The sequence below is a fragment of the Anopheles gambiae genome, chromosome 3 (genome assembly GCF_943734735.2).
Source record: "Anopheles gambiae chromosome 3, idAnoGambNW_F1_1, whole genome shotgun sequence".
NCBI lineage: Eukaryota > Metazoa > Arthropoda > Insecta > Diptera > Culicidae > Anopheles > Anopheles gambiae.
The window spans coordinates 52,746,260-52,770,602 of record NC_064602.1 but is presented as its reverse complement, the minus strand read 5'-3'; the positions used below and the strand labels follow the sequence as shown (position 1 = coordinate 52,770,602).

General features: G+C 37.8%; 1 protein-coding gene across 2 annotated transcripts; it reads left to right on the top strand.

Annotated features, from left to right (window-relative positions):
• The first annotated feature begins 16,311 nt into the window (after nucleotides 1-16,311).
• Nucleotides 16,312-19,087, top strand: LOC1275397 (nucleolar complex protein 3 homolog). Of its 2 annotated transcripts, XM_314636.4 has the most exons (6): nucleotides 16,312-16,473; nucleotides 16,537-17,142; nucleotides 17,227-17,561; nucleotides 17,622-18,201; nucleotides 18,276-18,675; nucleotides 18,761-19,087. In XM_314636.4, exons 1-6 carry the CDS (start codon nucleotides 16,440-16,442, stop codon nucleotides 19,035-19,037), a joined length of 2,232 nt encoding a protein of 743 aa, XP_314636.4. In that variant the 5' UTR covers nucleotides 16,312-16,439; the 3' UTR covers nucleotides 19,038-19,087. The 2 variants fall into 2 exon arrangements, with proteins under 2 accessions (XP_314636.4, XP_061511561.1); XM_061655577.1 differs by having other exon boundaries at nucleotides 16,314-16,473; nucleotides 17,227-18,201.
• Nucleotides 19,088-24,343: the final 5,256 nt, after the last annotated feature.

Genomic DNA, 24,343 nt, shown 5'->3' with positions numbered 1-24,343 from the left:
ACCCACACTACGACACAAAGTGGGTTTATTATACAGGTGGGCTTATCCCGAACAAATTGACAGCCGTACTGTAGAAAAATGAAAACGAAATGACAGGAGGGGATTCGATCATTTGTTGATGTATGCGTGTGAATTCCAATGGCTATTTTGGATGATGTGTCGTAGTGTGGGTGAAAAACTACGTATCACAATCGAATCCCCTCCTGTCATTCGTTCGTCCAATATGGCCTTCCCGCCAAACCTATAAGCCCACCTAGTCCCTATACCCACTTTGCTACGACACATCAACCAAAACAGCCATTGGAATTCTCACGCATACATCAACAAATGATCGAATCCCCTCCTGTCATTTCGTTTTCATTTTTCTACAGCACGGCTGTCAAATTGTTCGGGATAAGCCCACCTGTATAATAAACCCACTTTGATCGCATCCGATGAGCGTTGATACGGGCCTTAGAGATTCAGTTTGACAACAGCCGTCGATATTTGTTTTCAGACAGCAGCTGCATTATAACGTGTAAAATGGCGATTTATGGAGTGTGGATGCAAAATACAAGTTTTTAGTGCTAAACAAATGTTTATTAAACGAAAACAATTCTTTTTTCATATCCAAATACCAGCAACATCGTCGCATTTGACAACTGCCGTCAATACTGGTTTTGTGTTTTTTTTTTCTAAAGCCTCGACATTTCTCTTCCGGGGGCTCCGGTATAAAAATCGGGGAGGGCTGGTGCGGGTTAATGAAATTTGTATGCAGAGAGTGACAGATGTCCCCCACAATGTCGCCCAGCAAAAGTGATAAAAATCAACCTTCTAAATACATTATCCTTGGACGAGATTTATATGGGATTTGACAGATAACGTTGGACATGCGATTTCGTCGTCCGACGTTATCTGTCAAATCCCATATAAAAATTTGACAGGCCGTCCGATAAAATCAAGGTGGATTAATTATATCAGGTGGTGGATAAGGGCCTTTGGGGGGTCGCCATAGTTGAGGGACTTAACGTCATTTTAGAACCGTTGACCATTGGTTTCCGCACACAAAGCTTAGCAAATAGAACAGATTTCTTTGTTATTATGTGCATTTTAGTGTGTCTATTGATTTTATCGAAAAAACGTAATATATTAACAACAGATTTGATGATTTGTTTATGCACGAAATTTAAAATCATGCTAGCATGAGTTCTAATTTCAAGTAAATTGTCCATGCGGCTCGTAGATAATGAGGAATTAATGTAAAAATCAAAAAAAAAATATTGATTTTTTCATTTTTATCATCAAAAATGTCGAAAACATAAAGAATTCTAGAATAAATTCACAGAATAACACAAAATAACACACTTTAATGTATGTTTCAATGTTAACTAAGAACTCACAAAGTCCAAAATATATTTTTAAAGAATATTTATTCGAAAAAATGGGGTAGATAAATTATATGAACCAATTTAATTAATGTAAACAAAGTTTTAATCCTGGGGACCTTACGTCAAGTGACGAATTGTCAAAAAGCACTAGAGTCCACCACCTGACATTTTTAAATCCACCTTGGATAAAATCGCATACGAAAAAGCGTTGCCACCGCCCTTACGCCCGTGTATGTGCTTCATCGCATGCGATTTTATCGCACGTGCTGTCAAACGCTTTTTCGTAAGATATTGCTATTATTTGAATGATTTTAATAATATAACAATTGTCAAAAATTAAGTTGTGATTGTTCCTACAAAACACCACATATTTAGTTTGACAGATAAAATCGGATGCGGTGTCCGACGAAATCAAAAAATTTTGCCTTAGGCCCGTGTCTGTGCTCCATCGGATGCAATTTTATCGGCAGGTCTGTCAAAATATTATATGAGATTTGACAGATAACGTCGGACGTGCGATTTCGTCGAACGACGGAATCAAAAAATTTTGATTTCGTCGGATGCCGCATCCAAGGATAATGTATTTAGAAGGTTGATTTTTATCGCTTTTGCTGGGCGACATTGTGGGGGACATCTGTCACTCTCTGCATACAAATTTCTTTACCCCGCACCAGCCCTCCCCGATTTTTATACCGGAGCCCCCGGAAGAGAAATGTCAAGTCGAGAAATGTCATTTTGCTCTGAACAACTTCACCTTGTCATTTATAACACCTTGGCCGCATCCGATTTTATCTGTCAAACTAAATGTGTGATGTTTTGTAGGAATAATCTCAACTTAATTTTCCATAATCGTTATATTATTAAAATCATCCAAATAATCGCACGACGATTTTGATTTAGACAGTTAAAAGTTGTCATTGACAAGAAATTGATGTATTTTTTTGAATATCTGGGCTGATAACCGTTATCCATACATTTCCAAAGATTCCGCAACTACCCTATCTTGAATATCTATATTGTGTACGGTTTTAAAAATATAATTATTACATTATCGAACATTATTTTAAATAAAATACACGATATCATAAATTCCAATAGATATTCGACAAACGACTTTTTCGACTTAGAGAGCGGTACTTGTTCTGACGCAATGCGTTGCGATTTTGCCAAAATGTATGGGATTTGACAGACGCATGCGTTAACGACGCACGACGCAGCGTCAAAGTAGAAAAATTTCTATTTCGACGCACGTCGTGATGCGTCTGTCAAAATGGTTTAATCATATCGGGTGAAAATCGATATTTTTTGACGTTAAATTGTTTCGAGCGCAGTTTTGCGTGTAATTGGACTACTAAATAATTTTATTAACAAAACAAAATAAATGTAGAGAAAGTAATTTCGTAATCACTGCAAAACAGGTGTGTGCGGGTCAGTATGCAATATGCAATAAAAAAGCGAAAACATGCTTTGCACTGTTTTGAGCAGAACTGGAAATGATTTTACAGTTGTAATTTAATATTATAATCACATCAGAACCTATAAATAAGAGGCATTACTGCTGTTTGTCGATGTTTTTCTTTGTAAAATGTGTTGACATATCCATGCAGAACGCAGCGAACAGATACCAGCGTGCGTCACGCAATGCGTTGCGATACGCTGCGTTGAAACAAGTACCAAGCCCTTACGCCTTGCTTTGGGACATTTTTTCGGTCCCAAATACAGTCGTATCTCGGGGGACACCTGTAGTTGAGGGTACGATGGGTTCGATCAAAGTGAGTTCAGATATAAGGTGGGCTTATTCAGTGCAATTTTACGTCTAAAAACGAAAATAGGAAGAAAACCTGGTTTGACAGTTAGATCCATAACAAACTGAAAGCTTTGATGTTTTTGTTATGGATTCACTCCTAACCAAGGTGGAATGTACTATGAGGTGTAGTTATAGCGTTTTTGGCGAACCCCCCCCCCCCCCCCCTGGGCTCCGATTTTGACAGATGGTTTTCCGCTTGTATATGTATTGATGGATTGTTTACGTTTTGCATGGTCAATATTTGGTGGAGATCAATTTGGGTGAATATTTTAGTTTATTAGAACACAGTCCGTGATTTAAAATGGAAATTTTTCTTCGAGAACTTGAAGCGTTCGCCAAATGCGGAAAACTAACTGTCAGTTTTCTTCGTCGATTCTTCTTCCACCTAGCTGTCAAAACGGGCTTATAACTTGACCTGATATCTTTACGGTCCTTGCTCCTAACCCTTATTTTCACAATTGACTCGATATTTCAGATCAATCGGTGGTCTGTTGAACAGGACCAATGGATATATGCGCAGGGACTCAGATAAATTCCTCACTTCCAGTATAAAATCATATTTGGTTCGGTTGGTACACTGCTCCTTGCTTGCTGGCTCAATAATTGATAAAGATTCAATAATTGTTGCCTATGTATCAGATTTGGCGAAGGAAATGTTTGTTGTTTTGAATCTTTAGCCTTCAAATCTTCGTTTTAATCCAAGAACTGGCTGCTACGTAAGTTGTTTTTTGGTTTCATTCTTCGTGCTACGCCTGAGTAAAACCACATTCAATTTATGCGAGATTTCGTTTAAACTTCAAGGCATACTAGATTTTGATATGGAACAAACCGTCAAATTGTGTGTCGATGTATTGGTGAGAAAGAACACCATAAACCCACTTGATGATATACACTCACTTTGGGTTCAATGGATGGGTTTTCCATCACTTGCGGGTATCCAGTAGCTCAGTTTAGAAAGTTCGGTCAGAGGTAATGGTCAGAACTTCGCCGCATGCGATTTTGCCGCATGCGGCAAGAAAAGAGTTTTCTCAATTTTCTAGCTTTTCAAGGTATTATAATGATATTTTGTTGTTTATTTATAAAGATAATCGTTCATTGATATGATTTTAGGCATTTGACATCTGAAATAAAATCGCATGCGGCGATGCGGCAAAATCTAATGATTTTGATTTTGCCGCATCGCCGCATGCGGCAGATTCGCAAGTGCTGTCATTAACGTCAAATCCCATACAAAAGCTTGCGGCAAAATCGCATGCCACAAACCAATTGCATCTTGAAGGAACCACACGTGCCATTTTGAGCAGACAGTTTACAAGGACAGTGAACCCAAAAGCACAAAAGATAGAAACACGTGGAGTGATATTTTGTGAATTGGACGAAATAAATCAAAGAAATAAGTGAAAAAGGACACTAAGCATACGAAGTACCGAAACGATGGGGGTCAACGACCCCGGAGGGGGAATTTCCCTCTCAAACTATTATAGTGGATTAGGAGTAGATTTCCAAATAGGATCCGCAGAGGAACCTAGAAGGAAAATAAAAAAAGGGACCCAATTGGGGAAAATAAGTGAAGTGAACGAATCGGAAGAAAGATTTTTGGTGATAGAAGCGGAAAAACAAGACAAAGACTTAAGTCGTGCAAACCCATTCTTAGTGAAAAAGACAATTGATGTGATAGTTGGAGAAAACAATTCAAATATTACGAGAATAAGAGGTGGAAAACTACTAGTGAGAGTGAACTCAAACAAAAATGCGGAAAAACTTAAACGTCTAAAAAAATAGGGGTGGGAGAAAACGAAACAAAAATTGTAGTGAAAGAACATCCCACACTAAATACGTGCAAAGGTGTAATAAGGTGCCCGGACATCGAATTCCTCACCGAAAACGAAATCATGGAAGGCCTCACCGAGGACAAAGTGACGGAAGTAGTAATATTAAAAAGAAAAGTTAATGATAAAGTAGTAAACACACGCACGGCAGTAATTACTTTCAATACGACCAAGGTGCCTAGAAAAATAGATTTCGGTTGGTATCCGTTAAAAGTAGAACTATACATACCGAAGCCAATGCGATGTGGAACATGTCTAAAAATAGGACACACCAAAAAAATGTGTAGACGAGAAAAAGTATGCGCCAAATGTAGTGAGAATGTACACATTGAGGAGTGCAAGGACCTGAAATGCGTATCTTGTGGAGGAGATCACCATACACTTGACAAACAATGTCCAGTGTTTGTGGATGAGATGGAGATACAAAAAATAAAAACAGTGAATAAAATAACATACGGAGAGGCAAGAAAAATACGCAGATCACAATGCCCGAGTATTCCAAGAATATTCACGAACGGACAAACATACGCTCAAAAAACAAAAATAACAGATAACACAGAAAATAGAAGCCAAACAGAGAGTAATAAAAAAACATATTCAAAAAAAATAATGATTCAAAACACAACATATACAGAAAATAACAAAAATAATGAAAATATAACAGAAAACAAAACACAAGAAAACACACAAAAAGAAAATAACACAACAGAAGAAACAGTAAACACTAACAATACAGAAAAACCCATTCACATCAGTGAAACTAGAATATCAATGAACACGCCCATAGACGTGGCACAACTAGACTTAGAACAAATTTTAATACAAAATGAAAACGGTGAACTAATCCCACTGCAACATGAAAAAAAACAATAGAAAAAAAAGATTAAACAAATGTAAAAAGAGCGAAAAAAAAAACAAAATATAGTATAATATCCCTTTTCTCCATAAAAAAAAAAAATATAAAAAAACAATAGTAAAAAAAAAACCAAAAATAATCAATTAAATGAACAACTTAAATATCTTACAAGCAAACGTACAAAGCTTTAGGAAAAACAAAGATGAAATAGAACACATAATAAAAATGGAGAAAATCAACATAGCATGCATCCAAGAAACATGGATAAAAGGAAAAGATAACACAAAAATATCAGGATATAATATTATTACAGAAAACAGAGAAAATGGATATGGCGGAAGTGCAATAATCATAAAAAAGGGTATGAAATTTAAACAAATAAAAATAGGAAATAGGATAAAAAACATACAAATAGTAGCAATAGAGGTAATAGAAAGTAGTATAAATATAATATCGATATACATGAGCCCAAAAACAACTATACAAGAAATAACAGAAATAACACAACAAATCAACTCAATATTCAACATAAGAACAGTTATAATGGGAGATTTTAACTGTCACCATACATTTTGGGGAGACAAAAAAATCGATAATAAAGGAACTAAATTAATAGAAGAATTTGATTATACAAACTTCTTAATTTTAAAAAATGAAAAAAACACATGCATATCAGAAGATCCAAACAAGAGAGACACTTCAATTGATTTGACCATAATCACTCAAGATTTATTTACTAGGATAGAAAAAAATATAATAGAACAACATATAGGAAGCAGCAAACACAGGATAATAAAAGCATGCATAAAAGAAAAAACGAAGAAACAACAAAGAACACAACTAAATAAGGGAAAAGTAATTAAAAACTTGCAAAACCTTAAAATAGATAAGATATCAACAATTAACCAAATAACAAAAAAAATAGAAACAATAATTAAACAAAATATAACTAAGGTTAATTATGAGCCTAAGTCGTGGTGGAATAAAGATATTAAAACGGCACTAAAAAACAGAAATACAGCAAGAAAAATATACAACAATACAAAAAATATAAAAGATGCCATAGAGTACAAAAAAAAATGAAGCAGTACTAAAAAGAAAAATAAAATTGAGTAAAAAAGAATTCTACAAAAACTCAATAGAAAAAATAAATAAAAACACCACGACTAAGGAACTATGGAGGCTAGTTAAAAAGTTAGATGGTAAAGAAGAAAGTATAAGAGAAGAAAATATAATCCACAACAACGAAGAATCGGCGAGAGAACTTCTCAGAAAAACATATGGAAAAAATGAAAAAATAGATATTGAATCAATAAACATACCTGAATTCATAAACGAAAACAAGCTGATAGACGAAGAAGAGTGGGAAAAAATTCTAAACAAAAAGAAAAAATCAGCTCCCGGAGTAGACAAAATAACATACGAAATGCTAAAAAACATTCACCCAGGAACTTCTAAAATTATAAGGGACGAAATAAACGAGATGTGGGAAAAAGGGAAAATAAAAAAAAGAGCTAAAAAGAATAAAAACTATAGCCATACAAAAACCAAACAGGGACAAAACAAAGGTAGAAAATTATAGATTCATATCATTAATCAATACAATAATGAAGGTAGGCAATTCGGCAGTCCTAAAAAAAATAAATAAACACTGTACAATAAACAAAATACTACCAGACAGATCTTTTGGGTTCAGAAAAAATAAATCAACACAAATGTGCGCTAACTATCTACTAAACTGGATACAAAAAAAGAAAAAACAAAAGAGAAAAATAGGTATTATCTTTGCAGATCTCGAAAACGCATATAATAACGTAAAACTAAAAATACTGATAGAAGAACTCGTCAAGACAAACATGAATAGCCAAATAATAACCTGGATTAGTCAATTTTTAAAAAATAGGACCATAGAATTAGAATGTAATAAAAAAATAATCAAAAAACTAGTCAGTGATGGACTGCCACAGGGTGACGTGATGACCCCAACATTATTTAATATTTATACAAGAAAAATACATAGTAGGATAAACAAAATACCAAAGATTAGACTAATACAGTACGCGGATGATTTTGCTATAGTGGCTGCAGATAAAAATATAACACTATTAAATAGAACACTCCAAAGAGGTATAATAGAATTCCAAAGGGCAATAAGCGAACTAAAATTAGAAATGAACATAAACAAAACAAAAATGATGATAATGGGCAAAACAAAACAGAAAGTCAGATTAAAAATAAATAACATAGAAATAGAAAACGTAACGGCATACAAATATCTGGGAATAACAATAGACAAACAACTTAACTTCAAAAAACATATTGAAGATATAAAAAATAAGGCAAGAGACAGATTATATGTCTTCAAAGTGCTGTGTGGAAAAAATCGAGGATTAGGAACAGATAAAGCAAGGAATATATATAGAGCTACAATTCGCAGTATACTCGAGAACGCATCGTCGATTACAAAAAATGCAAAAAACAACACCAGAAAAAAAATAAGTACTATAGCCAATACGGCACTAAGGAAAATATCAGGATGTACCAAAACAACCCCGATTAATTCGCTGCATGCCATTAATGCAGAAATCCCACTAGAGATAAGGTGTAAATATATAGCAAACAAAGAAATGACCAAAGCTTACACAGTTAGCCCCATAATAAGAGAACAACTGTTGAATGCAGTACGAAACAACACAAACAAGAAAACATTAACAGCACAACAACAATTATTTAAAGAGAACAGAAGTACCATACAAAACATAGCCATAAGTAAAATAAACGACATAGAACATAACGTAAGCATAAATACCAGCATAAAAAACAAGATAGAAGAGAAGAAAAATAGGAATAACCAAGTAACAAAACAAATAGTATTAGAGAACATAAATGAACAAATGAAAAAAAGAAACAACATATTTACAGATGGGAGTAAACAACAAGAAAAAAACGGAATAGGAATATACATACAGAAAGGACAAGAAAACTGGTATCATAGCATTAAAGCAAATAACGATGCTTGCATAGCAAGCATAGAACTGACAGCAATTGAAATAGCTATGAAAATGGCAGAAGAACTAAAGATGGAGAGACCAACAATATACACGGATAGTTTAACAAGCTGTGATATCCTGAAAAAAGCCAAAGATGAGGAAGAAATTGAAGAAACGATATACAATATAATAGAAATAGGAAATAGATTAAAGGCAAAAATATGGTGGATACCCGCACATGTAGGAATACATGGAAACGAATGTGCGGATAGATTAGCCAAAGAAGGAACAATCTCAAATATAACAACAGAAAACAAAATAAGATTGGTAGATGCGTACGAAAAATACAAAATAGAAATGATAAAGACAACAAAAATCTGGTACGAGGAACAATGTCAAACCAAAGGAGAAAAATTCCAGGCATTTCAAAAAAATTTGAAATGATACCATGGGAAAAAGATATTGACATAAACCCGGAAGAAGTGAGAACAATAAACAAATTGTTAACAGGACACGACCTGTCACCATTTTGGCTGGCCAAAATGAAACTAGTAGAATCAGGATTGTGCCAAATATGCCAAACACAAAATACAGGGCGGCATATGGTTTTTAACTGCAAAAAATACGAAACAAATAGAGGAGACATAACATTTGATAGATTAAAAGAAAGATGGAAACAAAAATCAGGATATGAAATTAAAAAAATTACCAAATTCATGAAGGAAAATCAAATAGAAATTTAAAAAATACAAAAAAAAATAGCATAGAAAGATAAAAATGAAGTCAAGAAAAAAAAAACAAAATAACAAAAAAAAAAAAACAACCAAATGACAACTGTCAGGTTAAAATATAGAGTGGGTAAAACCTTGAATACATTTGAAACGTCAAATGTAGGGGAATACATCCTCACTCACCGAAGAAGAAGAAGAAGAAGAAAATCGCATGCGGCGAAGTTCTGACCGCTGCCTAACGTAAACACACGGTGGTATTAACACCGACAAACCGACGTGACTGTTCGAACAAAATGAGCTTCAAAAGTTGTCTCCTTATTTCAAATGAAAAACGTTAAACACTAGCGCCATCTCTATAATGATTCGCTTACTACACTGACACAGAGAAGAAACTGCTAAATACCCTTTTTGTTTTTCTTCGCAAATTCCAATGCGTATTCCCTCCGTCAATGAGCTACAATGGCCAAACTAGTATCGATACATCCGATATTTGCAACACTTTCGCCAATCGTTTTGCTGATGCATTCACCCTTCCTGTTCACAATCCTAACACACTAGCAGAGGCCACTTGCAATACTCCATCGGATGCTATCGATTTTATTATACCCACAATTGACGAAGCATTAATTGCGCGCACACTCAACGATATAAAACCATCTACATCATCTGGACCTGACAATATTCCCGCATACATATTGAAGCACTGCCGTCAATCACTCGTACCCATTCTTGCCAAAATATTTAATGATTCCCTTATGCGTGGCACGTATCCTGAGTCCTGGAAACACGCGCGAATGATTCCTATCCATAAAAAAGGCAGTCGACTTCATGCTAGTAATTATCGTGGCATTGTTTCCCTATGCGCTTGTGCAAAGGTGTTTGAGCTCATTCTATACAATCCGCTACTCACAGCAGTTCAAAACTATATGAGCCCTAGTCAGCACGGATTTCTCCCAAGGAGATCTTCCACCACAAATCTTGCTGAATTTGTTAGTTACTGCTTCGACAACATGGATCGTGGTACTCAAGTTGATGCAGTATATATCGACTTCAGGGCTGCGTTCGATAGTATCTCTCATGATATTCTACTCTCGAAGCTAAAAAAACTCGGTTTCCTCGACTGGCACATCACCTGGCTGCGTTCTTATTTAACTGGTCGTTCGTACTACATAAGCATAGGATCTCATCGTTCTCACTCCTTCACCAGCTCCTCCGGTGTGCCTCAAGGGAGTAATTTGGGACCGCTACTCTTCCTCATCTATATAAATGATCTATCTTTCGTTTTACCGCCAGGCCAACACCTAATGTACGCCGACGATGTAAAAATATTCGCTCCAGTTAGAAACGACAGTGACTGTGTACGCCTTCAAACGATCCTTGAGAATCTGGATAGCTGGTGCAACAGAAACGCCCTCCAAGTGTGTGCTGATAAATGCCAGTGTATATCATTCAGCAGAGCCCGTCACCCCATCACGTTTACATACACTATGCTCAACACGGCTTTGGCTCGCACGACATGTATCCGTGATCTGGGGGTGCTACTCGATCAGAAGATGTCATTTCGCCCTCATATTGATAGCGTTGTTGCGAAGGGAAATCAGCTACTTGGTTTAATTACGCGGACCTGTAGCGAGTTCACCGATCCCATGTGCGTCAAGTCTATCTTCTGTGCCATCGTAAGGTCGTGCCTGGAGTACTACTGTCCGATCTGGTGCCCGCTTGGTGTTGGTGACATCAATCGCCTCGAAGCCATTCAACGGACTCACCAGGTACGCGGTTCGACTCCTTCCATGGCAATCCCACCACGCTCGGCCCACCTACCATCAGCGGTGTCTGCTTCTCGGACTTGAACCACTCTGCTCTCGACGTAAAAACGCCCAATGCCTTTTCATATTCCGGCTCCTTAACGGAGAGATCGATTCCCCGGCATTACTAGCCAGCATCAATTTGTTCGCTCCCTGTCGGATTCTTAGATCCAATTTCCATCTCCGTGTACCGCGTACCCGCAACAACCATAGCCAGGGACACCCCATTATACGTATGTCCCTCGAGTTCAATGAAGTGTTAGATTTGTTCGATTTTAGTATGTCTACTTCTACGTTCAAGGAGAAATTGCGTCTACGTCACATTTAATGTTAGCTAGAGGTCTATTTATATGTTCTAAATGATCATTGTCATATATATTTTAATTTAATTATAAGGTTGCCGATTAGACACGATGGTCCGTCGGTTGTGTATGAAAAATAAATAAATAAATAAATAAGTATTGTTTTATGTACTTCTCACATCTTTTGAATTGATTTGGAAACTTATAAAATGATTTTCCTGGGTGTTTTGTCCCAAAATTCTCACAAAATCTTGCCTCACACTTCCTTCGCAATTTGTATTTAGAAAAGTTGTTAACATCGAAGCAGCAGTGAACAGTGCTTACTTTGACAGAAGTGTTCGCCTCACTGGTAAATGACAGTACTTTCGTGTGGGACAAGGTGTATGGATATTAGGAGGTGAAGTGCTTCAGAGCAAATTGACATTTCACGACTTGACATAACAATACTGGTGGCTCCGGTATTAAAATCGGGGAGGGCTGGAGGGGGGTATAGAAAATTGTATGCAATTTGACATAACAATACTCAATGATGGCGCCCGGAAAACGCGCTAACAATTCACCTCCTTAATAAAGACACCTTGGTGTGGGACACTTTTGTAACTCCAGTGTCACGTCGGTTTGTCGGTGGTATTAATGCCTTTATGGAACTGGATTTTTAGTACAATAAATTGGTGATGTTTTCGGTATCTCGGTTATTTGGGTACTCACATGATTTTAAATTCCGTGACCAAACAAATTATCAACTATTTTGTAAATATCTCTCATTTTTCCGATAAAATCCATAAAGTTACAAAACGTAACCCAACGTGGCCGAGCAATTAATAAAATAAAATAAAAAAAAGCACTTCCTAACCAAGAAATCTGTTCTATTTGCTATACTTTGTGTGCGGAAACCAATGATTAAGGCGCTGGTAATGCTTTTTCCCATGCGATTTTGGGCGGTGGAAACGCTTTTTCGCATGCGATTTTATCGGATGGCCTGTCCAATTTTTGGTAAAAGTAAGGCTCAGCCCTCTACGCTACGCTAGCGTTACGCGTAACGCCTGTTTATCACAAACCCAAGCAACATTTTTGAACGCCTGTTTTAACCGCCGTGGATGAGCAAATTAATAGATTATCATGTCATATTATTGCTTATTTTTACATGATTATTAGAAAAACAACAATTTTTGAACAATCATATAAAAGAACGGCAATCGCTAATTAAGATAAAACTCATTGATACTTCATGAGTATAAATAAATTATAGTATTACTATTAGGCCATCATTTTTAACAGCAATCAGAGTTGTAACAACTTCAAGTATTATAATTAATAAAAATATTATACATAAGAAAGGGTAACTTATAAAAATGATTATTTATATATTTTCCCAGCTATTGATAAAGCAGGATAATAAAATACAAACAAATATTTATTAACTTCATGAACCTAACTTTAAAAAAGAGCCCTCGCACCTAAAGTAATGTTTATTCAACATGGCCGGAACAATAGATTGGATAGGTAATAATTATATTTCATATATACAATTTATTTATAAATATTTTTAATATTTTATATTTTCTAATCATAGGAAATTTTACTCCATTTGAAAGCTTTTGGGATGTTCATGAACTTCCTTCTTTCAGACTATTTTTCATAAATCATAATGCAACAATGAAAAATATTGAACTTTTGATTTACTTGTTATTTAAAATTTAAATCTCGTAGAAATCGATTCATCTTAAAGCGATTAATTTTTTTATCGCAATTTAAAATAGTTTTTGTTCAAATAATGGACACTGGTCGGTCGCCTGGATGACAAAACTGTAATAAAAATGCTGCTTGGGAATATTTTAAGGGATGTAACGCTTCTCCAATGTAAGGCAGCGGTCAGAACTTCGCCGCATGCGATTTTGCCGCAAGCTTTTGTACAGGCGGTCCTCGAGATACACGGTACCTCTTATACGCGGATTCGGAGATACGCGGTTTTCTAAATTTGACAATTCTTTGAGCAAATTGTACTGATTTGACACATCAATTGCAAATTGCCAAATAATTTCCGTTTTGATCGAATATTAAAAACTATTTAAAAAGGTTTAAAACAGTTATATTCAATCAGAATCATATCAAATAATTCATAAAGTGACTAAAACCGCCCCCTACTTGCAAAATTACTCGAATATTAGTGATATTTTAGCTGGAAATCACGAGTTTCGACTTACACGGAAATCCGAGATACGCGGTATTTTGCGGCCGTTTTCGGTCCCCATAAACCGTGTATCTCGGGGACCGCCTGTATGGGATTTGACGTTAATGACAGCACTTGCGAATCTGCCGCATGCGGTGATGCGGCAAAATCAAAATCATTAGATTTTGCCGCATCGCCGCATGCGATTTTATTTCAGATGTCAAATGCCTAAAATCATATCAATGAATGATTATCTTTATAAAGAAACAACAAAATATCATTATAATACCTTGAAAAACTAGAAAATTGAGAAAACTCTTTTCTTGCCGTATGCGGCAAAATCGCATGCGGCGAAGTTCTGACCATTACCTAACGTAGAGGGCTGAGCCTTACTTTTACCCAATTTTTATGTGGGATTTGACAGATAACGTCGGACGGCGAAATCGGATGTCCGACGTTATCTGTCAAATCCCGTATAAATCTCGTCCAAGGTGTGTTTATTAAGGAGGTGAATTGTTAGTGCGTTTTCCGGGCGCCATCATTTAGTCATGTTATGTCAAATCGCATACAATTTTCTATACCCCCCTCCAGCCCTCCCCGATTTTAATACCGGAGCCACCAGTATTGTTATGTCAAGCAAGGTGTATGGATATTAGGAGGTGAAGTGCTTCAGAGCAAATTGACATTTCACGACTTGACATAACAATACTGGTGGCTCCGGTATTAAAATCGGGGAGGGCTGGAGGGGGGTATAGAAAATTGTATGCGATTTGACATAACAATACTCAATGATGGCGCCCGGAAAACGCGCTAACAATTCACCTCCTTAATAAACACACCTTGATGTCAAGTCGTGAAATGTCAATTTGCTCTGAAGCATTTCACCTCCTAATATCCATACACCTTGGATAAAATTGGATGCGAAAAAGCGTTGCCACCGCCCTTAGGGCCGTGGCTGTGCTTCATCGCATGCGATTTTATCGCACGTGCTGTCAAACGCTTTTTCGTATGATATTGCTATTATTTGAATGATTTTAATAATATAACGATTGTGAAAAATTTAGTTGTGATTGTTCCTACAAAACACCACATATTTAGTTTGACAGATAAAATCGGATGCGGTGTCCGACGAAATCAAAAAATTTTGCCTTAGGCCCGTGTCTGTGCTCCATCGGATGCAATTTTATCGGGAGGTCTGTCAAAATTTTATATGAGATTTGACAGATAACGTCGGACGTGCGATTTTGTCGTACGACGGAATAAAAAAAAATTGGTTTTCGTCGGACGCCGCATCCGACGAAATAAAAAATTTTTGATTCCGTCTTTTGACGAAATCGCACGTCCAACGTTATCTGTCAAATTCCACATAAAATTTTGACAGGTCTTCCGATAAAATCGCTTCCGATGGAGCACAGACACGGGTCTTACCGTATTAATACACGATGCGCAATCTCAGATTGCGCATATATTCGTTTTATGAAAACATAAGTCATTTCGCGTAGCCAACCCTGAGTTATAAACGTCATTTCCATACGTTGCCAAATTGCGCCAATATTGCGCATAAATTTTCAAGATTATATGTCCGAGATCGTAGCAATAGACGATGTGCAATCTCAAAGCGAAAGGCCACGGAAGTGACAAAATGCTGACAAATTTTTCAAAATGTGAGCTTTTGTCAAAATTTTGTGACCTGGAGCAGCCAGGAAAAAAAGTTGACAAAAGTTGACAAATTTTGACGTTCGTGAAAAAGCGTAAACAAACAGCTATTTGGCGCAGTTGTGACCCATTGTTATGATAATAATGCTAAAATGCATGATTCTAATTGATTTATGTACCTAGTTAGTGCTTCTTAAACAAAATATCGATGATATTCAGATGTTGGAGCTTTTTGTCGCTCTTGTGTATGTTTTTGGTGCGGCCACGAGAAAAGCTCTTTTTTTGCAGTTGACAAGCAATTTTGACAAAGTTGAAAAAAATTTCAACATTTTTTCAGCTTCGTGGCCACGTGCTATTAGATTGCGCATATATTTATCTGTCAAACGGATCGGTTTGATATATTTATCTGTCAAAAAATATTTATATATTACCGTATTAATACACGATGCGCAATCTCATATTGCGCATATATTCGTTTTATCAAAACATAAGTCATTTCGCGTAGCCAACCCTGAGCTAAAAACGTCATTTCTATACAATTTCAGATTGCGCCAAGATTGCGCATAAATTTTCAAGATTATATGTCCGAGATATATAAAATTTTTTTTGACAGATAAATATCTCAAACCGACGGGTCGACAGATAAATAAATGCGCAATCTGAGATTGCGCATCGTCTATTGCTACGGTTAACAGTTTTCAAATGATGCAAAGCTCCCCCTTTCCAGCACCTGATATTTTTAATCTATCTTGGCGCCGCGGCTATATATCAACCATATGTATACATACACCTTGACAGAAGCATGTTTTGAAACGTCAAAGATACATGTTCCGCGTTTCACCATGTGGTAAAAACTTATGTGGTAAACAAACGTTTACCGGTTTCCTCTTCCAGTTGTTAAATAATATTTTTGTGCTCAAGCGGCAATGCCAAGAAACCAAACTAAAATTATGTCTAAAAGTAAAAGCAATGTGAATACATATGTCATATCAAATGTTTATTTGTATTTTTATTAACTTTTAGGAGGGAAGTATGCAAACGTGCGCAAAAGAAAAATGAGCAAGCCGGTCATAGATGGTACCCCCAAGCATAAAGCTCGCTCCAATAAAACTATCTTGCAATTGTCAGCAGATATGACCGAAGGCATGGAAGAAGCGTATCGTAAAACAGTACTCTGTGAAATTAGCCACCAAGAACACGTGAACCGATTATTGCCAATAAAAGTCAAAGGCAAAGGGCTGATAAACCGAACTGCTCCTAAGCAGATCAAGGATGATGCTAGCGTATGCTCTTCTGATCTTGATAACAAACAGTCTGCAGAAGATATATTTGACGATAAGCCGAATGAACAGCAAGTAGTTTCATTGGCCGAAATTTTGCTTAAACGTGATGAGGAAATAAGAGAAAAACAATTTTTCATTGGAACGACTTGTGCGGCAATACTTGAAAATCCGGAAGCAAGAATTGAGAACATTGGTGTGCTCTTAGATCTATTAAACGAAGTAAATCGAGATGGTTCCATCAATTTTCTACCTGTTAGAAAAACGGCAATGATATCCCTCGTAGAAGTATTTAAAGATATTGTTCCAGAATATCGGATTGGCATTGTTGACAAAGAACATCAAAAGTGTAAGTCAAATTTTATCCAACGACTTGGAAAGAAAAAAAGTCAAAGGAGTATATTATATGTATTTTTTCCTTATTACTTTGCAGTGAAAAAAGATACGCTTGCACGCGTTAATTTTGAGAACAAGCTCTTAACTTACTATAAGCAATTATTGAAACACATCGAAGGTATCACGAGTAAATACACTAAGAAGCTTCTTCGTTCGGAAAAACAGTCCGTAGAAACACGGCAACTATTAGAAATGGCTGTGCAATGTATGTGCGACCTAGTGTTAGCACATCCATATTTCAATTACAGTCCCAATCTTGTACAAGTACTAGTGTTGATGTTGAATAACACTAAAGAGACTATACGTAAAATGGTACACACTTGCTTTAGTGTTTTGTTTAAAACGGATGCTCGATTAGATTTGACTCAACATGTAAGTTTTAAAAAAGGTGAAAAGTTCGTCGTGCTTCATCATGTTTCTTTTTTTTTTCAGACTGTTCGCCATATCAACATGCTAATAAAGAAAAAACAACGAAACGTGTTTCCTGAAATGATATCCTGCTTGAAAAACCTTCAAATTCATCGAATAAATATGAACGATGATAAGTTGCTGGAAGTAAAAAAGCAAAAACTCGAAAAGCAAAAATCGTACGTAATCAACATGTCTCGGAAGGAACGTAAACGCAAGAAAAAGTTGCAAGAACTTGAAAAGGATATTTTTGAAACAAAAGCAGAGGAGAGCAAGCAAATTGTGCGTCGAAAATTGACAGAAATTTCGAAGTTGACGTTCATGATTTATTTCAAAATTCTTAAATGTTACCCCGATTCTAAAGTGCTGAGCGCAACATTGGAAGGACTATCGAAATTTGCGCACACTATTAACATCGATTTTTTTGCTGACCTAGTTGAGTTATTGAACAATCTGTTGGAAAACGTAGAATTGGGATATAGGGAGCAATTGCACTGCATTCAAACGGTGTTCATCATACTTAGTGGACAAGGAGAAGTTCTAAACATTGATCCGGCAAGATTTTACTCGCATTTTTACAAAAATTTACTGTACGTAAATGCAGGTAAGCAACAACTAAAAAAAAATCAGATTTCCTTAATATTAATTAGACCGATCCCAATAAATAAATATTTACAGGAAAAAACCACGATGATATGCAGACTATTATCAAAACATTGGATGTCATTTTATTCAAACGTCGTCGAAACGTAACATATCACCGCTACGTGAGCTTTGTGAAACGGCTTGCATCGCTATGCCTACAGGTGCTCCCCAATGGATGCCTAGGTCTTATATCTTTAATTCGAAGCTGTATGCACATGAATCAACAACTGGACATCCTGCTTGACTCTGAAGCGGTCGTAGGTTCGGGGAAATTCGATCCTTTTACCGATGAACCGGAATTCGCTAATGCTAATTGTACTGCACTTTTTGAAAGTAGCTGCTTGGTACGGCACTACCACCCCTTAATTCGCAAAATGGTAATGAATGTCCTAAAAGGTTCTGACAGTGTTCCCATCAATTCCGGGCGAACTTTGTAAGTAATGAAGGAATGCATGTAGCAAATTTCATTCGAATTGTTTATCACAAGGATATTAATTATTCAATTTGCTTTTTTGCAGAACGCCGGACGAATACTACACTAACTACGATTGCACGGAAATGGTATTCAACCCGGAGATTGCACCACCATCACAGGTCAAATATGGTAAAAATTATCAAAGATTAGTAGGGAGTAAAATACTGAAAAGAAAAACTCTGAGCAAACTTTCACTTCGCATGAAGGATGGTACTGTAATTGGAAAATCAAAGGAAGGTTCCAAAGGGTTGTTCCATGATTATTTTATGGATTACATTCAAATGTCAAAAATGAAGAAAACATCATTGCCGGATAATTAAGTGCGCGCGCATGAACTGCAAAAATAAAACATGTTTGGTAATTCATTCAATACATTAATATTGATTTATAGAATAACTATTGTAAGTAACAAGCTAACTTAATTTTGACATCTTAATATTGATAACAGTCTATTCGTGACTTACGTGGTTCTCGTCATAGGGCCGTTTCTGTGCTCCATCGGATGCGATTTTATCGGAAAGTCGACGCAACACAGACACGGCTCTAACTTGGGAATGATTGTACAGTTTATCTGTTAATGTTATTATGAAGGTTATATAGGAACATTGGGTTATATGCTCTGCAATGGGATGGGATAATACAGTCTCTTCTATCCAACTCCTATTCCGACACGTCCTCGTCGTGCAGAGTGGTAACATGTGCCTCCATATATCCTAGCTTGGGTAAACTGGCTAGATCCAACCCCTTGTGCGGATGATGGCATTTGGCGAACCAGGAGGCGGGTGGGTATTCTGGGAAACCGGGTACCTGAACGTCGGGGGGGTCAACCCGACGTTAAATAAAACGGCCACGTGAGCGCAGGGCCAGTCACCCAGTCTCATGGATATTGAGACTACGGAAAGCAAAAGGAAGTTTAGGAACCTAACGATACCGACCCTACGCTATGTCCCAGGACAACGATCAAAATGGGCTCATGGAACGTATACACTCTACGTACGGCAGAGCCTTGAAACAAATTGATGATTGTAGTATCGTGATACAGGGTTTCACACTTTATCTCAAGACCGCGGGACCCCTTCCCGAATCTGTCTTAGCCAAAGCCAAGATTGCGGTATGATGCTTGAAATCGTTGATGATACCTGAAAACGTTGATGATACCTGAATCCATCGGATGCAATGCTGAATCTGCGGCACATTTCTCGAAACACACTGGCCCGCGCCGAGGACATGCGGTCGAATATTTTTTTACACTGATAACCTTTGTGTACATCAGTCTATTAGAAACACTCAATTATCCTTTTCGTTTTCTTACCAAAAAAGACAACTTAATAAAATGAGTGAATGCATATTTGTTTGATTAAAATATTTACAAGTGTTAAGAAAGTAGTTTCAACTGTTTAAATAATCTTGTTTGGTAAAAACACGAAAAAATAATTAACTGTTTACAGTACACTGATGTACACAAAGGTTATCCGTGTAAAAAAATATTCGACCGCATGTCCTCGGCGCGGGCCAGTGTGTTTCGAGAAATGTGCCGCAGATTCAGCATTGCATCCGATGAATTCAGGTATCATCAACGTTTTCAGGTATCATCAACGATTTCAAGCATCATACCGCAATCTTGGCTTTGGCTAAGACAGATTCGGGAAGGGGTCCCGCGGTCTTGAGATAAAGTGTGAAACCCTGTAATGCACGTCTTGACTCCTCGTAGTTCCACATGCGATTGCTCTTTATTGTTTTTCCATCCCAAGTGACATTTGCTCGAAATTGTTTTTCCATATCTGCTCGATTAGTACTCGATACGCCTGAAATTGTGGATTTGTGTGTGATCAAGTGTGTTGAAAGCGCTAAGATTTGGTGAGTTCGTAAATTAGACTTTCTTCTATCAATGAACGATGCCGTCGAGCTCATTTTACATTAGTAGTTTGGATTTATTAATGAAAAACAAAAGCAAATTTTTTGTGACGTTATTTTATAAAAAATCGATATTATTTAAGTATAAAATGGCTACATGACAAACTATAATGATAGAAAACATCATTTCCAAGCAAGTCTAGAAGAAAACTGTTGTTATGAACCAACGCAAGATGATTCTCATGAGAACTGGATTTAGTAATGAAAACATAGAACAAAATTTTATAGCAAATAGAGAGAATTATATTGTCAAAATTAGGAATAAAGAAAACTCTCTTCCGTTACTGCATCCAACCAAACAAGACGTGTTTTCTCTCAGCTCCGAAAATTACCCTAGTAATTTACAACAGGTTATGGGCCCAGACCCAATCCAAAATTAAGTAATTAATATTTGTTGGGACCAAAAGATTGGGTCTGTTTTCCTACGTTGTGTTTTATTTTAGCGAAATTGCAGTGCAAAAAGAGGACGATACAAAATTCAGATTTCTTATATACCCTTCTCTTGAACCTATCGTTCCTGACGGACACAATCCTATCCGTTCCCAACTAACAAAAAACCCGCACAACGGTAGTTCCTCATTCCATTAATTCAAATAATGAATGAACCCTAACATGGCGGCCACCAAAATTGAACAATTTTTATTTCTCAAATGAATCTCCTATCTCTCTCTCAAAAGGTAAAAGGCATACCTTGGACACTGGTCGTTTGTAGATCCCTTTCGCTGTTCTAACTGTAACTACTCGCACCACGCTGTCTTTCCCTGGATGAGTATCTTCTATCCTCGCCATAGACCACTCTCCACTAACCTTATCTTCTTCCTTCAGCATTACCATTTGACCTTTGCTCAGCTGGTGCACTGCCCTATTCTTCTGGTAAGAATTATGCAACTCTCCCATATATTCTACCTGCCATCTTTTCCAATGATCTTGAACAATCTGTTGCAACGGATCTTTTAGTCTCAACCTATTCATAGGAACTTCTAACACATTTTGATCGGGTAGTGCTAACAATGACGCTCCCATAAGAAAATGGCCTGGAGTAAGAACATCCAGCTCGCAAGGATCTTCTGATAATGGTGTAAGGGGTTGCACCTAGAATTGAGTTGCGCTTCAATTTGGATCAAAACAGTTACAAAATCTCCAAACGATAGTTGTCGATCGCCCAGCACTTTCCGCATAGTTCTCTTCGCCGCCTTCACCGCTGCCTCCCAAAGTCCGCCGAAGTTGGGAGATCTCGGGGGGATGAAGCTCCAAGTTATGCCAAGCTTCACTGCTTCACTCTGAACGATCGCTTTAGCCGACTTGTTTTTCAGCATGCCAAATAGCTCCAACAGTTCCTTCTGCGCGCCTTGAAAGTTCAATCCATTGTCCGAGTACACATGGATCGGTAGCCCGCGCCGAGAAATGAACCGACGAAAAGCCGCGATGAAAGCTCCAGTCGAAAGATCTTCCAACAGCTCGATATGGACAGCTTTGGTGCTAAAACAAACAAAAATAGAAATGTAAGCTTTTAAAGCCGCCGCCTTACGGTGCGTTGGCTTTAGAAACACCGGTCCACAGTAGTCCACTTCGACGAAAGAAAACGGCCTAGATGGTGTTGTCCTCTCAGCCGGAAGTTGTCCCAGAGGCTGCACGATAGGCAAAGGGTCCGCCTTGAAGCATGTCACACAGCTGCGACAAACAGCATTCGCAACCGATTTTCCACTCTGGATCCAAAACTCCTGCCGCACCAAAGCCAGAGTTTGACGGGGGCCAGCATGCATCGCCAAATGATGATACGCCTTCACCAGGATTCTAGTGAAGTTCGTCTTAGCAGGGAGAATCATCGGATGCTTCGCACCATACCCGATGGTAGCATGTTTAAGGCGGCCACCAACACGGAGTACGCCTTCAGGATCCAAAAACGGTCGCAAGTACTTCAAGCGCGAATTCAAAGACACTTTGTCACCCTTCCGTAACGCCAGCATTTCATCACCAAATTCTTGCCGCTGCAGAATTTTCACCAACAGTTTCACCGCATCACGAAATTCCTTATTAGAACACTCTCCTTGATCGTGTTCCTTTCCCAGACGTATTTTCACAAATCGGGAACAGTAGGCAGCAACCCGAACGGTTTTCCAGTATGAAGAAAACTTATCCAGCAAGAAATGCGGTTCAAACACCTTTTCCGTCGCACTTAACAACACAATTTTCTTCCGCTCTTGTAACGCTTCTTCAGGATCAGCCAACTCTGTCGCACAATTCCACTGCTCTTCACGCATAGATAGCCAAGAAGGCCCTTTAAACCAACACGAATGTGCTGCAAACTCTTGAGGTAGTAATCCTCTAGAAACAATGTCAGCAGGATTTTCTGAACCCTTTACATGGAGCCACGGATAACCCTTACACGTTTCCTGCACTTCAGCCACTCTGTTTGCTACAAAGGTAGCCCAAGCATAAGATGGAGATCGGAGCCAACACAATACCACAGTGGAAACCGTCCAGAAAAAACACGGAATTTCCGGTTCCTTGAAGGCCCTGTAAACCGATTTCCACAACTTTGCTGCTAGCAAAGCACCACACAGCTCGAGTTTCGCTAAACTCACACGTTTCAACGGTGCTACTTTGGATTTAGCTGCCACCAAAGACACCTTCACACAACCACTATCATCCATTGATCGAGCATAAAGACACGCACCATAAGCCCTTTCCGACGCATCCGAGAAACAATGCAGTTGGAGTTTGCACTTTCCAGGCAAAAGCACAAATCGCGGAACACGTATACACTGCATACACGACAATTGCTCCACAAAAGATTTCCATTTGATCTCGATCTCTTTGTTAACCGGTTCATCCCAACTCGTTGTTGAGATCCACAACTGCTGCATCAGAATCTTAGCCCATACTATCACAGGCGCAATGATTCCCAACGGATCAAAGAGACGCGCAATTTGCGAACAAATTGTTCTTCTTGTAAGAAATTCATTTTCATCCGGTTGCCTGATCTCTACACTTATGTCATCTGAGCACGGTCGCCACAACAAACCCAAGGTTTTTACAAGAACATTTTCACCAAGACCGACGACATCAGGACACGATAGATTTTCTACAGGCACATCGTTTAGCACAGCTGATACATTTGACACCCACTTTCGCAATTGAAAACCTCCTCCACTCAACAATTCACTCAACTCAGCACGAAGGGTTTTTGCTTCCTGAAAGCTATTCGCACCACTAAGAAGATCGTCCATATAGAAATCTTCCCTGAGGACACGCTGCGCATTAGTATACCTTGCACCATCATCTTCTGCTAGTTGCTGCAAAACCCGCGTTGCAAGAAAAGAAGAGGGAGCCAAGCCGAACGTCACCCTTTGCAGCTCGTATTCTTTAGGCTGCATTTCCACTGACGATCGCCACAAGATTCTTTGCAATGGTGTGTGGTCTGGATGCACTTGCACTTGCAAATACATTTTCTCGATGTCGGCCGATAACGCTATCGCATGCATTCGGAAGCGCAGCATTATCGCAAACAACGATTCCTGTATCACTGGTCCAGTAAGCAACAGATCGTTCAACGCATATCCACTTGCGGTTTTCGCTGATTCATCGAAAACAGGTCGAATTTTCGTGGAAACACTACTCTCCTTCACCACTGGCCTATGAGGAAGATAACATGAAACCACTCGCGAATCTACACTTGTTACCTCCTTCAAATAACCATTAGCGCAATATT